Source organism: Corvus hawaiiensis, chromosome 13, assembly GCF_020740725.1.
Source record: "Corvus hawaiiensis isolate bCorHaw1 chromosome 13, bCorHaw1.pri.cur, whole genome shotgun sequence".
Classification (NCBI taxonomy): Eukaryota; Metazoa; Chordata; class Aves; order Passeriformes; family Corvidae; genus Corvus; species Corvus hawaiiensis.
Genome location: NC_063225.1, coordinates 4,602,095 through 4,618,281, shown reverse-complemented (window position 1 = coordinate 4,618,281; position 16,187 = coordinate 4,602,095). Strand labels below are relative to the sequence as shown.

The 16,187-nt window shown below is 49.3% G+C and overlaps 3 protein-coding genes across 3 annotated transcripts in view; all 3 read left to right on the top strand.

Moving 5' to 3' along the window:
* ABHD17C (abhydrolase domain containing 17C, depalmitoylase) overlaps window positions 1–3,145 on the top strand; it is a 28,135-nt gene extending 24,990 nt beyond the window's left edge. Inside the window, exon 3 of the mRNA XM_048317780.1 lies at window positions 1,637–3,145. Within this exon, the coding sequence (XP_048173737.1) occupies window positions 1,637–1,856 (220 nt within the window). The 3' untranslated portion in view covers window positions 1,857–3,145. The remainder of the gene's footprint in view (window positions 1–1,636) is intronic.
* Window positions 3,146–9,496: 6,351 nt separating this feature from the next.
* LOC125332481 (cell migration inducing hyaluronidase 1) overlaps window positions 9,497–16,187 on the top strand; it is a 106,321-nt gene continuing 99,630 nt past the window's right edge. The window contains exon 1 of the mRNA XM_048317378.1: window positions 9,497–13,995. The gene's annotated coding sequence lies outside the window, so the exon portion shown is untranslated. The remainder of the gene's footprint in view (window positions 13,996–16,187) is intronic.
* The window catches only part of LOC125332729 (cell surface hyaluronidase-like), a 43,928-nt gene continuing 42,204 nt past the window's right edge, over window positions 14,464–16,187 (top strand). The window contains 3 exon segments of the mRNA XM_048317958.1: window positions 14,464–14,658; window positions 14,780–15,284; window positions 15,832–15,941. Of these exon segments, the coding sequence (XP_048173915.1) occupies window positions 14,538–14,658; window positions 14,780–15,284; window positions 15,832–15,941 (736 nt within the window). The 5' untranslated portion in view covers window positions 14,464–14,537.

The window sequence follows — 16,187 nt, the reverse complement described above, 5'->3', positions numbered from 1 at the left end:
ATATAGCATGTGGATTATAAAGTATTTACATTTGGCTATGATACTAATTTTGGGATGAAAATGGGGAAGAACAAAATTTGTGTTATTCTGATACCTCTTTTATATTGGGATTTTTTTTTCATTCATCATAGTTGCACACAGCTGAAGTTTCAGGCAGGAAAAGTGAAATAGGCTGCATTTTAATTTTAAATAGCACCTTAAATGGCATGAAACCTGTGGGGTTTTTTTGAGAGATACAGAGAGAGAGACAGAAATGTGTTTACACTCAGCTGTTCACTGGAATACCAGTGGCAGTTCTCTAGAATACTAAATGCTGAGGTTTGTAACTGTGAGGCTTAGTGCTTCAGTTTACATCTTTCTAGTTAACTTTATGTTTTCGTAAAACTTTTTTGAACCTGTTTTTAAGTCAGGGTATGCTGGCATCTGTATTTTTTAAATCATTTTAAGCAGTCTTGGTCATTTAGTAAAATCAATGGTCACGCCAAAATTGCATGCCTGCTTGTTCTTCAGGAGCAGGAAAATCCAAACACCTTTTATTAGCTACCATGAAGAAATAGATTTGTCCTCCCACCAAATCTAGTGTTACCAAAACTCATTTTTCCACATTCCTCCATTTGTTGATGGAAGTGGAGCTGGTAGGAAGCTGAGAGTTCATTAGGACAGGGTGTCTGTACTCAGATTTGGAATCACTGGTAACTACCAGTGTGAAATGGCTGTCTGGAAATAAAAGCCGTCGCCTGCATGAGGAGAGTCAGGGAAAGCTGCTGTTCACTGCTTGCAAGTTCATGTGCTACCAGGGTGCTTCATAACTGGGGTTTGCTGGCCTGACCTCTTAGGTGGGAAGGTGCCTTTGTCACTCTTCCCTTCCCTCAGAACCCATTTTTCTCTGACAGGTAGTCTCAAGCTATATTGGTGTGCTACGGGTAGCTGGGCAAAAGGAAAAATGTTGCTCTAAGGCCACTTTGCAGTCACAGCTGGCAAAGAGGCTGGTTCCATAAAATAAAATCCTGTGTGATTTCTGTGGTTTGCAGTTAAATATCCCTGTGTAATGCTCTTCTCCCAGTTTTCTATTTCATTGTTTGAACTTAAACAATCAGTATTTAGATTGATTTCCTTTAGCTGAATCTGCCTAATTTGGGGGTTTAAAGACAGGTTCAAGCTCCATGAGCCAAGGTTTTTTTTTTTTTGGTTTGTTTGTTAATGAAATCTTGCAACTGGAATGTAGTTAATTAGTTCCTAAGCTGTTAAATTGGAAGGTGATAATATGTCATTTGAGAAGAGTCCATGCATGTAGAATGTCCCAGGGAATCTTACTTGCCTCACAGTGCTTTGGGTGATGGATACAGTCACTATTTTGGTGGGGGTTTTTTGGGTGCCAAACTTTATTTGCATGCTGCCCACTCAAACTTGTTGTTAGCACTGGTGGGATGGTGGTGATGGCAATGCAGGCTCCTTTTTGTAGTTTTTTTTGGGAATGAGCCTTGTCTCATATCAGTTGTGCACAATTCCAATGGTCTGCAGCCATTTAAAAACATGCAGTGTTAACTGGGTTGTGTCCATAGTTAAGCTTGCTTTCTGTAATGTTATGAAACAGAAACCCCCAAGCTGAGCTGTGTCTTTCTTTTCCTTCCCCCAGCATTGACAAGATCTCTAAAGTGACCTCTCCTGTGCTGGTCATCCACGGTACCGAAGATGAGGTGATCGATTTCTCCCATGGCCTGGCCATGTACGAGCGATGTCCACGAGCAGTGGAGCCCCTCTGGGTGGAAGGGGCTGGGCATAATGACATAGAGCTTTATGCACAGTACTTAGAGAGACTAAAACAGTTCATATCTCATGAACTTCCCAACTCCTGAAGAAGCCTACCTGATTTTACCTCAGTTACTGTGAACGGAAGAAATTACCTGTTTTTGCACATGCTTTAACTGGATAGCTGTAATAGCTTTATACTATGAAGAAATACCCTGTCTTGAGGGTGTTCTAATCAAACATCTGATGAAATTTGTCTTTTATATCTGGAAATGATTCTACTAATGCACACAAATATGGTCAACTACTGTAATTCCAACAATTTTTAGCTTCATTGCCCTGAAGGAAGTGGGAATCCTAGCTGCTTTATGGGGACACTTTTTACCTAGTGCTGTATTAATCGAAGATCAGTTTTCTCTGTCTCACTTCAGCTCATTTATAATTCTGTCCTACAAAGACTTTTTCCCCACCGTGTTCTCAGTGTGGGGAACACAACTGTTACGAGCTACAGCTTGTTCTGAACAATCATGGGTTCAATCTAAGGGAGTACTTTCTCTGTGCAGTTTCTAGCTGTGGTATTGTAACTGGAAAGTTATTGTGATGAAGTTCCCCCTCCTCCCTTCTAGTGTTCTTTTGTTAACTTACTGATCTTCCCAAGTGAATTATTTAAATATACTTTTACCTGAAAATAAACAAACTACTATATGGGGCTAAACTCTGTAATGACCTCTCCATTACGTGTATAAACATAACTGGAATATTCTTAAAGGATCTAGGGACAAAACTGCTTTTGTTTAAAAATAAATGTGTAAATTTACTACTAGAAAACTCATTTTAATATTCAGATTGTCTGAATAATAGCCATAACAGACATTTCCTTCTGTAAAGCATTCCTGTAGACTTTTTAAAAGTACTGTACATATTTGAATTTACATTGTGCATAGATTCTTAATTGGTAGTTTTAATTTAAGTCTAGTTACAATAAACTGCAAAATTCTGGTTTGTATATGATTGAATACATTTTGTTAAAATATGTTTTTATCCCTATATTATTTTGCTATTAAAGTTTTATAAAGTTTCCAGGACAAAAAAAAAAAATTTACACATTTATGTTTTGATGAATTATGTAACTAAATTTTCATTGAGCTGATCTTTTTAGTTTAGAAGTAATTTGATTCTTTGACACTGGAATCGCACAGATTATGCATCAGAAATGCAAAACACTTAAAAATTGTTACACTACTAGCATAGGTCTAATTTTTCCAAATTTAAAGGCCTTAAATGTACTGTAAGCCTCAGATTGTTGTATAAATTGATCGCGATTGATTGCAGTTTGTGTCCTGTTGCTAGAAAGCAACACAGTGATTGTAATGGAATAAAGGATGCATGGATTAGAGCTTGCTCAAGTTTGGAATCTTATTTGGTGCATAATTTTCGTAAGTGAGGAAAGTGTAAAAACAGATTTCTTGGTAGAGTAACCTGGGTATGTAACTGAAATATGAAGAGGTTATGTTTAAGTGGTGTTCAGCTGGTTCTAAGTAATGAAAAATTATGATTCACTGCCTGGAAGAAATATTTGAACATAGTTATTATGAATTCTTATAACAGGCCTGCAGTTAATTTTCAGTGCTGCAAGTGTGTGTTGTCTTTGATTATTGCCTTGCCCCTGTTAGTGCAAAAGGGGAAAAACTTGTCTTTTCACTTTCAGAGACATGAAGACATGCGTCCTGATCCACATCACCTGGGTGCTTAGACTCTGGATCTGGGCATCTGTACTGTCTAATTGTGACTTTTAACTGTCCCCCAGCAGTTCTCTGGTGACTCTTCCAGCCAAAATTGTCAGGTTTTGCCTAATCACGACCTCAAGCTCAGCACTTCCCTCCTGTATTTTAAATAAATAGGCAGATACTTGTCTGACTTTGTATATATTTATTGTACCTTCGGAAATCCACAGTGGCTTTCTTCCATTCCTACCTGTGTTCTCCCTGGGACTGTAGCCCTGTGGAAACCAAGCTGCTGTGTGTGGTACAGGTATTAAAGGTAATGTTGGAAGGGTCAGCCTGTCCATGGAGTGACTTGGGGGATTTTTACCTAATTAGCTCTGGTTTTTGGTACCCACATTGATCTTTGTGTTGCTCTGAAACTTCAGAAAGTTTCTTCTCCTCATGACCCCTTGTAGCTACCCTTTTACTTTAACAAACTGATACTTCGAACCTTTTCCCTATAAATCAATTTTTTGATTACTACTTTTCCAAGTCCTCCAGTCATTTTGTGACTTGTCTTTGCATTTGGATTTGTTTTTTGCCAGTATTCCTCTGTTAATGAGAACCCTGAATATGAATTCAGCATTGTTATTTATGTCCCATGGTCTCAGCACTTGCAGCCCCAGTTCATGGTGTTCTGACTGAACGTGGATTTCCGCTTGTACTGTCTTTTATTTGCCTGAATTCCTGCTTAACTAATTCTCAGAGGGGCCTCCCTCTTCTGGCTTCTGCATTGTCTGGTTTGGTTTGTGAAGTTCATCTGCATTAAACTAACACAGGTGTTTTGCTCTTAATTAAAATGTTAATGACCTATCATTGATCCACGGGTATGGATCATCTTCCCTCTCTTTTAATTCAGTAATTTGTTAACCTGTTTGTTCCCTTAAATAGTTTTCCTTGTAGCCCTGTTCTCATCCAATAGTTCTTAAGTGAATTCTGAAATTTTTATGATTTTCTGATGTGTGCTCTGTACAAAGTAAATGCTAATAGTGAGCTGCTTTGCATTATAAACTTGTGTCAAAGTTTCAGGCATTTCAAAATACTGCTGGTCAACCTGCGAACTGTTAGTTGAAAAAATGTGGCCAATTGGTGAAGATGCAGTTTCATCCATGACAGTGGATTTCAGGTCCTCATTTTTTTAATGGAAAAAAATTTTTTTGATTTTTTTCCCCCAATATTTTAATTTTTAAATTATAGGAAAGGGGATGATGCGAAGTTATGAAAAACAAATTTGGGCTGAAAAAATAGTCTGTTCCAGCAAACTGCTAACATTCTGTAATTTAAATGTATAATGTGGGCCTTTACAAGAACTTGTAATGCATATTTTAGTGCTATCAAGGTGTCACTGTAAAAATGGCTCTGTGTGCCTGGATAAATTATGCAACGGGTCTCCCGAAGGTGTGAGTGATCACTAACATTTTGTTGTTGATGGGGATGCTCTGTCCATTTTTCCTGTGTGACTGACTGTTTTTGTTCATGTGGTACAGCCACAGGTGATGTATGGCTTGTTTGCAGGAAGGTACGATGTGGTACATCTGTTTACTATCCATAGTTGTCAAGTGTTTGTACTTTGAAAAAGCCAGAGAAGAATGTTTGTTACAGCTTCAAAGGTGTCATTTTCCAAGGAGTCTGATATGTATCCTTTTAAAGTTTATGTAACTGTTACAGATTTAACTTGTGCTCACATGGGGGCCTGTTACCTGTGTTGCCTCTGCTGCGGTTTTGTTCCTTGTTTTTCCATGTCACTCCTGTAACTTGTGCCAGCTCTGCTCAGGGTGCTGGCCCTGGAACTCCAAATACCCAAACCTGTATTTATGCTTAGCATTGTACACATCTATAAACTCTGTATTGCATTTGCTTTTTCTAAATGGTGCTAAACATAGAAGTAGAGACCCAATGTGTTTGCTTCCTCTGGTTATTCGTTCAGCCGTAAACCTTGGTTGTTCTCGTTCGGAAAATGTTCTCTTCCCCAGGTCTGTTCTTGTGAACGCAAACTAATGATCTCAGTTAAGCCCATTTAATTAATTTCTGTATATCCTTCTATGTGGAGCTCTTCAAACATTTTAGCTCTAAAATTTCTCGTGTTGGAAATGCAGTCGTTTGTACTCCGGCACTGGGTAAGGGTAGGGTGGCTCTTTGATGGTGGGTGCTCCACTGTTGTGAATGAGGTCAGGCACAGAGACTCCCTGCTCGGTCTGTGTTGCTTTCCAAGTCCGGTGGTAACACTGAGGTCAGATGGGTGTGAATGTCAAAGCAGGAGGTTGTACTTGGTTCTCATAACTTTGGTACAACAGTAAAAAGCAGGAGCTGCTCCTTGCAGCAGGAGAGCAAGCCCTGCTCCTTTGCCTCTGCCGATGTCTAGTTTTGAAAGGGTTTCTGCAGTAATCAAATTAATTTTGCAGAAAGTGTAAAGGTAACATGCCTGCTGTCTTAAAAAAAAAACCGACTCCAAGAAGACCCCTACACCATTAGTAGGTCAATTTTAAATTGCCTTCTGGTTCCTGTCAGGGGGGAAGGTGTTTTGGTCTGGGTGTCCTCAGGGCCCGGGGCTGCGGGGCTGGGAGCGCATCACGTCGCTTTCTAGAGTAAAATCGTATGCCGGCTCTCCCTGCGGGCTGTGCTCGCCCTGCGTGGGACGGGGCTGCTCTTCCCTCGCTCCGGAGGCCGAAGCATCCCCGCTGCCCGCGGCGGCTGGGGCAGCCCCGGCCCTTGCTGTGTCCGTGGGGGGATCCCCGGGCTGCGCTGCGCTGCGCTGGGCAGGGCTGTCCCGGGGCAGCGGGGGCGGGCAGGGGGCTCTGCGGGGCTGTGGCTGGTGCTGGTGCTGAGGGCGGCGATGGTGGCGAGCGCTGCGGTGAGCGGGGCCGCGGGGCCGGGGCTGCCGGGCAGGCGGAGCGGCGGAGGCGCTGCTGCAGCCCCGGGGCCGAGCCCCTCGGGGCGTGCCCGGCGCCGGGAGCGGCTCCCGCAGCCCCCGCGGGACCGGGGCCCTGCTGCCAGCCCGGGCTGCCCCGGCTGGGGCTGTCCGGGAGAGGAGGAGGAGGCGCGGAGCCGCTGGATCTGAGCCTTGCTTTATCAGGAGAACCAGCGGAAGGAACACACGCCTCTGGATTACACTTGGACTTCAAGGCAAACATAGGTGGCTTGGTTTGCTGTGCCTTTGGAGGTGACTGCATGCAGAGGGTCTTTCGTTTGTTTTCTCCTTTTGTTTCTAGGCCTTTTTTAGTTTAAGAGCTGCCTTAAACTAAGAAGACATCGGTCCAAACTTTTGCTTATTGTAAATAACGTTTTTCATGGCAGTTTATTCTTGGAACTTGCAGACCTGCTAGAAGATTTAACATCGGTTTCATTTCTAGTCACTCTGCTGCAGCAGTGCCATTAGGAATGCTTTGGATCTGCCCCAAAACCCTTTCCCTTTGGCTCAAACCAGGACCCAACGGGATGGCAGTGGTGCCTAAAGTCCTCCTCTGTGCGGACCATCTGTAAAATATAACTGCTAGGACTGAGTAATACAGTGTTATATTCCAGGGGTCAGTTACAGCCATAAATGGGCATTTTGATATGTGAAATTCCAACATAATCGTAGAACACTTAACTAATGCTATTAGAATATGCAAGCAATCCCCTGGACCCTAAGTCACAACTACTTGAAGTTGATAACTTTAATCTTGAATCGAATGAATAAACAACAAACCTAAAGCTTCTCAAACATGCTGGTCTGGGATGCCCCTCTAGGAAACAGAAAAACAGTCTAAAAATTTTTGTTCTCTGCTTAGAAATGAAAGGGAAGGCTTCAGGCACATTCCAGGGCTCCCAGGACATGACCTCCAGCCTTCAGCAGTATGCTGTTACATTAAAACATTCACCATTTCAAACACTTCTGGCAATATGCCACTGAGTTTTGGGTTCCTTGTCCCTTTTAATTATCAGAGCTTTCTTTAGTGTTTGCAGCCCTACTTATCATGAAGTCCCAGCCTACTTATGTTGCATGTAATTGTTTTATTGATCAATTCCCAGAGTGTGAATTGAACCTTTGTGCTCAGCCTGGAGGAAGGAGAGCTGGATAGGTGCACTGCCTTAGAAGAAAATTTAAGCTCCATAGAGTCCAAATTGTCCCTTACCAGCACCTTTTTATCAGCAGGATGAAGTTGCTGTGGCCTTTGAGCAGCCACAGCTTCACCTGGTTACACCAGACTAATGGCTTTAATCAGCAGGCAGAGACAAGGAGCAGCTAGAAAGCAAAACGGGGCCTTAAACCCAACCTTAATCTGTTGGAAAAGTAGAGTCTGTGCTGGACCCTGGGGCTGGACCCAAAGTGCAAATGGCTCAGCGGGAGTGTAAAAGTTTCCTTCCTTAATCAAATATAATAAAGTCTTTTACAAGAATAACAACTTCAACAGCTTAAAATTTTTTTTTTCAGAAAATTAATATGGAATAGTAAATTTTCTGTTGGGGATTGGGTTGGTTATTTTTTGGGGGGAAATCTGTGCACTCTTTGAGGGTTTGTATTAATAATGAAGGTAGTTTTCCTGAGCATTAAAGAAAGCAGTAGTTTAAATGAAAAATTATAGATAATCATTATTACACTGTAGTACCTAAAAATCTGTCACGCAGCTATTGGTCTGGCCTGTTGAAACATTCAGTGTTTGTCAAAGTAGTGCAGTGATCTGTAGCCAGGGCTGCAGCAGAACATCCATAAATGTAGTTATGTATTAAATGTAGTTATGTATACGTATATTTTGAGGAAACAAACTCTCTGGGATTCTTTGCTGCTTGTGTTTAATAGGTTTCACTGTATTTATGATTATTTCAGAATATCCCAAGAGTTCTTTGTGGGACATGGATTATGAAAGACTGCTGCACAGTAAGGAAGCCGTTCCTGGGACTGTGGGCTCCTACAAACCCTCCAGCCCATTCAGAAGCAGCTCTTTCTTGAATTATCACAGAAGGAGAAGTTTGCTAAGTCAGAACTTAGGCCAGAAGCCACAAGAAAAGCACTTGCCCTGTGAAGTATTCCTTAAACTTTTCAGATATGTTCTAATGGATACCCTTGGACCTAGCTTGGCCTGGAATCTCTCTTGGTTTTATAGCTGTGATCAAGAAGCCAACCTGCCCAAAATTCACATCAGTGCCCTCAAGGTGGTCCAGCACAAGGTGAAGCCATTCTTGCTATACAAGATGCTCCAGCTCCTCAGGAATATGGGTGTGCTGTCTCAAGCCCAGCAGTCCAAGGCCTTCTCTCTGCTCTAGAAGCAAATGATTAAACCAAGAAAAACACCATTAAAGCCCAAAGAGGAACAAAGTGGTAGGTACACAAGGAGGAGATGTGGGTTTGGTATCTCAAATGCTTTCTGGTGCTGGCTGATGGGCACGGCAGGGCCAGGTGAGGGGTGGGTATCGCTGAGTGCAGCCTCGTACAGGATGGTCCTGCACTGTGCCAGGAGCTGCACTCAGTGCTACAGCTGAGAGACAGCCGGGCTTGGGGTGCTCATTCCGCAGCAGGAGCAGTGGAGAATGGGCAGGATCCATGAAAGATGCCCAGGATTGCTGGAGGATGGACAGGATCAGTGAAGGATGGGCAGAGGATGGGCAGGGTCGCTGAAGGATGGGCAGGATCTGTGAAAGATGCCCAGGATCGCTGGAGGATGGGCAGGATCGCTGGAGGATGGCAGAGGATGGGCAGGGTCGCTGGAGGAAGCGTAGGATCAGTGAAGGATGGGCAGGATCAGTGAAGGATACCCAGGATCTCTGGAGGAAGGGAAGGATCGCTGGAGGATGGGCAGGATCAGTGAAAGATGCCCAGGATCAGTGGAAGACGTCCAGGATCACTGGAGGATGGGTAGGATCAGTGAAGGATGGGTAGTATCAGTGGAAGACGTCCAGGATCGCAGGAGGATGGGAAGGATCAGTGAAAGATGCCCAGGATCGCTGGAGGATGCCCGGGATGGCAGGAGGATGGGTAGGATGGCAGGAGGATGCCCAGGATCAGTGAAGGATGCCCAGGATGGCAGGAGGATGGGCAGGATCAGTGAAAGATGCCCAGGATCGCTGGAGGATGCCCAGGATCAGTGAAGGATGCCCAGGATGGCAGGAGGATGCCCGGGATCGCCGGAGGATGCCCGGGATGGCAGGAGGATGGGTAGGATCAGTGAAGGATGGGCACGATCAATGAAGGATGGGCAGGCTCAGTGAAGGATGCCCAGGATGGCAGGAGGATGCCCAGGATGACAAGAGGATGCCCGGGATCGCTGGAGGATGCCCAGGATCAGTGAAGGATGCCCGGGATCGCTGGAGGATGGGTAGGATCAGTGAAGGATGCCCAGGATCGCCGGAGGATGGGTAGGATCAGTGAAGGATGCCCGGGATCGCCGGAGGATGCCCGGGATCGCTGGAGGATGCCCGGGATGGCAGGAGGATGGGTAGGATCAGTGAAGGATGGGCACGATCAATGAAGGATGGGCAGGCTCAGTGAAGGATGCCCAGGATGGCAGGAGGATGCCCAGGATGACAAGAGGATGCCCGGGATCGCTGGAGCATGCCCAGGATCAGTGAAGGATGCCCAGGATGGCAGGAGCATGCCCAGGATGGCAGGAGGATGCCCAGGATCGCCGGAGGATGCCCAGGATCAGTGAAGGATGCCCAGGATGGCAGGAGGATGGGTAGGATCAGTGAAAGATGCCCAGGATCGCTGGAGGATGCCCAGGATCAGTGAAGGATGCCCAGGATGGCAGGAGGATGCCCGGGATCGCCGGAGGATGCCCAGGATCGCTGGAGGATGCCCAGGATCGCTGGAGGATGGGTAGGATCAGTGAAGGATGCCCAGGATCGCCGGAGGATGGGTAGGATCAGTGAAGGATGCCCAGGATCGCTGGAGGATGCCCAGGATCAGTGAAGGATGCCCAGGATCGCCGGAGGATGGGTAGGATCAGTGAAGGATGCCCAGGATCGCCGGAGGATGGGTAGGATCAGTGAAGGATGCCCAGGATCGCTGGAGGATGGGTAGGATCAGTGAAGGATGCCCGGGATCGCTGGAGGATGGGTAGGATCAGTGAAGGATGCCCGGGATCGCTGGAGGATGGGTAGGATCAGTGAAGGATGCCCGGGATCGCCGGAGGATGGGTAGGATCAGTGAAGGATGCCCGGGATCGCCGGAGGATGGGTAGGATCAGTGAAGGATGCCCGGGATCGCCGGAGGATGCCCAAGGCCGCTCCGGCCGCGCGGGCTCTGTCCGGCCGCGGGGCAGCGGCTGTGCAAGGGCGCCGCCTCCCGGCCGCCCGCGGCTCTGCAGGGACAGGTCGCGCCCCCTCCTTCCCCCGGGTCCGTGTCCTTGGGGGCTCCGGGCACTCAGATTTGGGGTTTGAGCTGCCTCTGACCCTGCGGAGAGCCCGCCGGCCCCCCCAGCGCAGGAGTTTTCCTGCGGCGCCTCCAGTACTCCGTGAGAACGGGGTGTTGCTCAGGGGATGCTGCCTCTGTTCGTCCTTCCTTTCTCGAAGGAAACAGGAAACCGCCCAGCGAGGGAGTGTGCCCGGGAAAAAATCACTTACAGAGGAGGAACCTCCCTGCACCCGTGTGCGAGAGCTGAGTCCCTGGACAGGGACGTCTGTGCCCTGCGAGTCAAATTCCCGCATTCAGATTAACTTGGTTCTCTGCCCTCGCCTTACCATGAAAATCTCAGCCATCGATATTTGGTGTTGGACGCTACAGCTGTGTTTGTAGGCAAAGCATCACAGTCATTGCAACGTGCGAAGACTCGGGATGGTCGAGGTTGTCTCCTCCCTGACAGCCCATTATAGAAAATGACCCTTTTTTTTTTTTGTTAGAAAGGCAAACTGCGGTTTATAAGCCACAACAGCACCCGGAGGAGGGCTTGGGTTGGTTATTTTTGTGAGGAAGAGTTACACCAGGCATATGTTGGAGGCAGTGAGCATTAGTCATGATTTCTCATTTGCAGGTGTGAGGTTGTTCGGGAGTGGTCTCACGCTGTGGATGCATCCTGTAACAGAGTGCTGTGGTGTAAACTTCATCCCGGTGCTGCTGCAAAACAGAAATTAGCTTGGAAAAATGAAATCTGCAGAGTGAAAGAGTTTAGCTTCCGAGCACCCCTCTACAGATAGCAATGGGGGCTTCTCTGTTCACTTTAAAAAGAGACAGCTTCTTTAGAAAACAGGGTGGTATGTTCAGTCTCTTTTAGTCTGAAATCTTCTTCCTCAGGCCAGTGAAAACTTAATATGGGTTGAAATGGCACTGAAATCTTCCACCTGAGAATAGTTCTTTCAAAAAAAAAAAAAAAAAAAAAAAAAAAAAAAATCAAACCAGCGTGTTTCTGGCTACGAAAGAAAATGCCTTTAATGGATTTAAACAGTACTCACTCCTTCAAGATTTTGGTTGCTTTTTCAGGAAAAGTCCCAGGTAAGCAGGAGTGACTTTGGCTTTGTTGATTGTTCTGTAAGGCCTGCACAAAGCTTAGCACTTACCAAAGTGCTTTACATTTACCTTGACTATTACTATGTTTGATTAATTACTGATGCCTTTTAGTTAGACTGTAAGTTCGCAAAAGCTTTTGCATGAAGTAAGTATTTTAAATAACAATGTATGAGATTTCTAGGGCCCTGGCAGATATAAAAGAAAGGCTCAGGTCCTCTTCGAATTTTGCACTTCTACAAACATTGAGTTCAGAGAATTTAGTGTGTTTTAGGACAAAATACTCTTATTTGTCTTGTCTTGCCTGAAACTTCCACCAGTAGATAAATTTTTTTCTCAAAAGAATGAGTGAAGCCTCTTATACTTCTGCTAACCGCTCTGCGTTCCCATGACCTGCATTCATATGTGTCATATTCAGATAAGGAGGAGGCACAACGCTGACTAATGCTGCTTTTTTGGAAGGAAAAAAGACAAAAGCTATTTGAGACAGGAATAGAAGTGCCAGCACTAAATGACAGATGAACAGCTGGTAGCAAAGGTGGCAGCTCTAACGTTTCTCTGTGTTTATGGAGTACTGAAATGAGGGAATGTTATCTGGATTTGTTTCTCTGGGCTGGATGCTTATCTTCAGACTCAGCAATTCTCTGGGTCCCAGGACCGGGTGTAAGAGAGTGGATGGGTTTTGTTTAGCACAAGTGAGTGTTGCTCCCTCACCAGAGCTGCAGCCTGGAGTATGGGGCATGGCTGTGCCCCTCACCCACCCCCTCTGCTTCCAGTCTGTTCCCATATTTTGTCTGACAGCACTTGCTCCTTATTAACATGACTATAGCGTCTTTGTGCCCTCTGTCAGAAGAAATCCTGCACCAGAATAAATTTCAGAGGTGACAGATTGGAACAGTTTGACCAGACGATGGCACACAAATGTCTCGGGGACTGACAGCACCTGTGGCTCTACACCTCTTTGGCTTTGGCCCTGGGCAGGAGCAGTGCCTGGCACCATTGCCTACCCACTTCTGGCTTGTCCTCTCCGGATGTTGGGCTCTGGGATGGAGATGAGGGATTATGACCCTGGGAGAGAGAGGCTGTGGCTGCAGTAAATCAGGTACCTGTGTTTATGTGTCACCCGGAAGCTCAGTTGTGCTGTACTTCAGAGTCTATGAAAAAGTGTGATTCTAGGGTTCATGGAAAACAAACCAGTGTGTGATGGTCAGTGCCAGGTGTGCCAGGTGTGATGGTGTGCCAGGCAGTGCCATGTCCCCTGAGACTGGGACCTTCCAAGCCGGGAAAGCAGTCCCAGCAAACGGGGCTCTTGTCAGAGCAGCTTCTAAGCCTTTTCTTCTCACTGCAGACTCTGAGTACGGGTTGATTTGGCAGATGATGTGGGGTGAAGTGGCAAATACCTCTCTGCTCACCCTCTGTCAGGGGAGCTTTTGCAGCTGCTGGGTTACAGTGTCGTCCATAGATCTGCCAGTACAGGACAGTACAGGGTGAAACACCGCCACGGGAAGGTGCCGGAGGGGTCAGCTGCCTCCTAAGAAGGGCCAAGGCATGTCCCGGTTTAGGACATCAGGAGCTGGGGGCTGGGGCGCCTCAGCCCCCCACCCTTGAAGAGGCAGCTGGCACCCAGCCGCATGCTTTGCATGGGGCTGTTGAGCCCCGCCAGGTGCTCAGCAGGCTCTGCACAGACCCCGGGGGAACCCAGCAAGGAGCCCGCTGCCCCCGGAGGTTCAGAGCCGGGGAAGACCTTTCCGTGCGGGCAGCGGGGCATCAGGGCGCCGGTCGTAGATGTACGTCCAGGCTGGAGGGAACGTCCCCGGCTGGGAGGAGCCAGCGGCTCAGCCGCTGTAAACAGTGCGGGCACCGCCAGCGGTTGGGAGATGGATATAAAAAGGGAGGCGGAGGGGAGGCAGCCGGAGCGGCGGAGCGGGAGCTGCCTGCGCCTGTCTGCCCCTGCCCGTCCCTGCCCTGCCTGCCCCTGCCCTGCCAGCCCCGCCGGGTGCCCGGCAGCCCGGGCCGGCAGCTCCGAGAGGCTGCGGGCAGAGTCCACGGTCGGCGCTGTCGGGACAGGTAAGTGTCTGCAGCGAAGTTTGGAACCCGCTGGTGCCGCTCGTCGAGCCGCCGCTGGGTTCTCGCCGCGCCGGCTCCCTCTGTCCGCGCTGCCGCTGCGGTGCTCGCCGCCTCCGGGGCTGTGCGGAGCGGGGAGCGGGGTTCTGCTTTCGCCGTTGCGACCTTAAGTGAAGGGGGAAAAAGGAAAAATCTAAAAAACCCAACGAAACCAAAACACGTCAAAAGCAGAACGTGCCTTTTGCCGGCTCCGTGCAAAGTCGCGGCGCACGTGTTGCGGGCGGGGGCGGCCCCGGGCTGCAGGTAGCGGCTGCGGGACCACCCGGGACGTGCCGACCGCGGGGAGCCCCGGGGAGCCGCGGCTCCTCCTGCCCTTCGCTCCGGACCCGGACCTGGAGACGGTCCCGGTCCCGGTGCCGCCGAGGGACGCGTCGTGGAGCAGCGATCGGCGGCAGCATCAGGTCGGTACCGCTCCCTCCGCGCCCCCTCGTCCCGCCGGTCCCGCCGCCGCTGCCGCCGCCCGTCTCTTGCAGGGCCCCTCCCGGATGTCCCCCCGCACCTCGCCCCGTGGCGACCCGGCTCCGACACCCGCCTTGCCGGGCCGTGGGGCGGCCCTACGCCCCGGGAGCTCCGCCGCCTTACACTCCCTCGTCACCCGCGACGGAGGTAAGCGGGGCCGCCGCCCGCCCCGGAGCCGGTGCTGCGGGGGATGTCCCGGCCGTGCCTGCCGGCACCTCCCGGCCCGGCGGTGCGCGCCCCCAGCCGCTCCGCTCTCCTCGCCACGCAGGGCAGCTGGTGTTCGCCGACCGCCCCCACGGGCCGCCCATCACCCTGCGGGCCCGCTACATCCTCATCCACGACGGCGGGGAGCTGCACATCGGCTCGGAGCGCTGCCCCTTTGGCTCGCGGGCCACCATCTCGCTGTACGGGCGAGCCGCCGAGGGGGCGGCCGTGGAAGGCTTCGGGCAGAAGTTCGTGGGCGTGGGTCGCGGCGGCATCCTGGAGCTGCACGGCCGGCGGCGCCGCTCCTGGACCCTCCTGGACAGGATGCTGCATCCCGGCTGGGGCAGCCGCGGGCCCAACCTGCGCGTCCCGGGCGGCGGCACGGCGGGGCTGCTGGCGGGGCCGCTTCCACAGCCACCTGCGGCCCGGCGGGGGCCGGCGGCTCAGCGCCTTCCTGGCCCGGCAGTCCCCCGGGGGGACTCGGCCGCCCGCAGCCTCACGCCGGAGACGCGGCTGCTGCTGCTGCGGGACCGCCTGGGCAGCAGCTTCATCGTCCGGCTGCGCTACAGGTGAGGCGGGGGCGGGAGCGGAGCCACCATGGACAGCTCCGCGCCGCCGGGGGCTCGTCCCGACCGAGGGGCGGAGCGGGGCTCGGCCGCGCCCGCGGGCGGGGGGCTGCGGGTACCGGGGGGGGATGCTGTGGGTACCCGGGGGGATGCGGGCAGGATGCGGTGGTCACCCGGGGGGGAATATGCACCGGGGCACCCGTGCCAGAGGGTGCGGAGTTGTGCCACGCTGTGAATCTGAACAGCGCGATGATAATCGTAGCCCAGTCTTTGGCTCACGTGGATGTTGACCAACCTAACAGCAGTACTCTCTCAAAGTAACGTTTTAGCTTTCTACAAAGGGATGTGCACTTCTATCGTGCACAGGGTTATCTAGATCAAAATTAAATCAGTATGCTCTTCATCTAATTGCATGATTCTGCCATGTGCAACTGTAAAAATTATTGATTGCTTCATTTTTCAGGGGTGCCTCATAATGGATTTAAAGTGGAGGTGTCCAAAGGAGTAATTCTTCATCTGGTGGATGAGGTTACAAGCTGGTTACCTGGTGATCGTATCCTCATTTCATCATTGCCAGTACAGATTGTTCCATGCATCAGGCTGAAGAGTTTAATCTCCTTCCTTGCCCTGAATGTAAAAACAATCAAGTGAAAATTGATGGTATGAAATATTTTTATTAGGGTAGTCATTTGTGGTAAATATTTATATTGTCTTGTCTGTTTAAGTAGTTTTTGTCCCATAAACACAAGGGCACATATGAGAGCTGAAGGCCCCAATATTATTTTGGGTCTTGAAAGTTTGACCAGAGGCAGAACTCCTTTGTAGCAGCCAGGGCAAGTGCTGTTCTTTTCTGGGATCAGATACTGGGCATGTCTCCAGACTTGGTGATTACTTAAACAAAAGGTG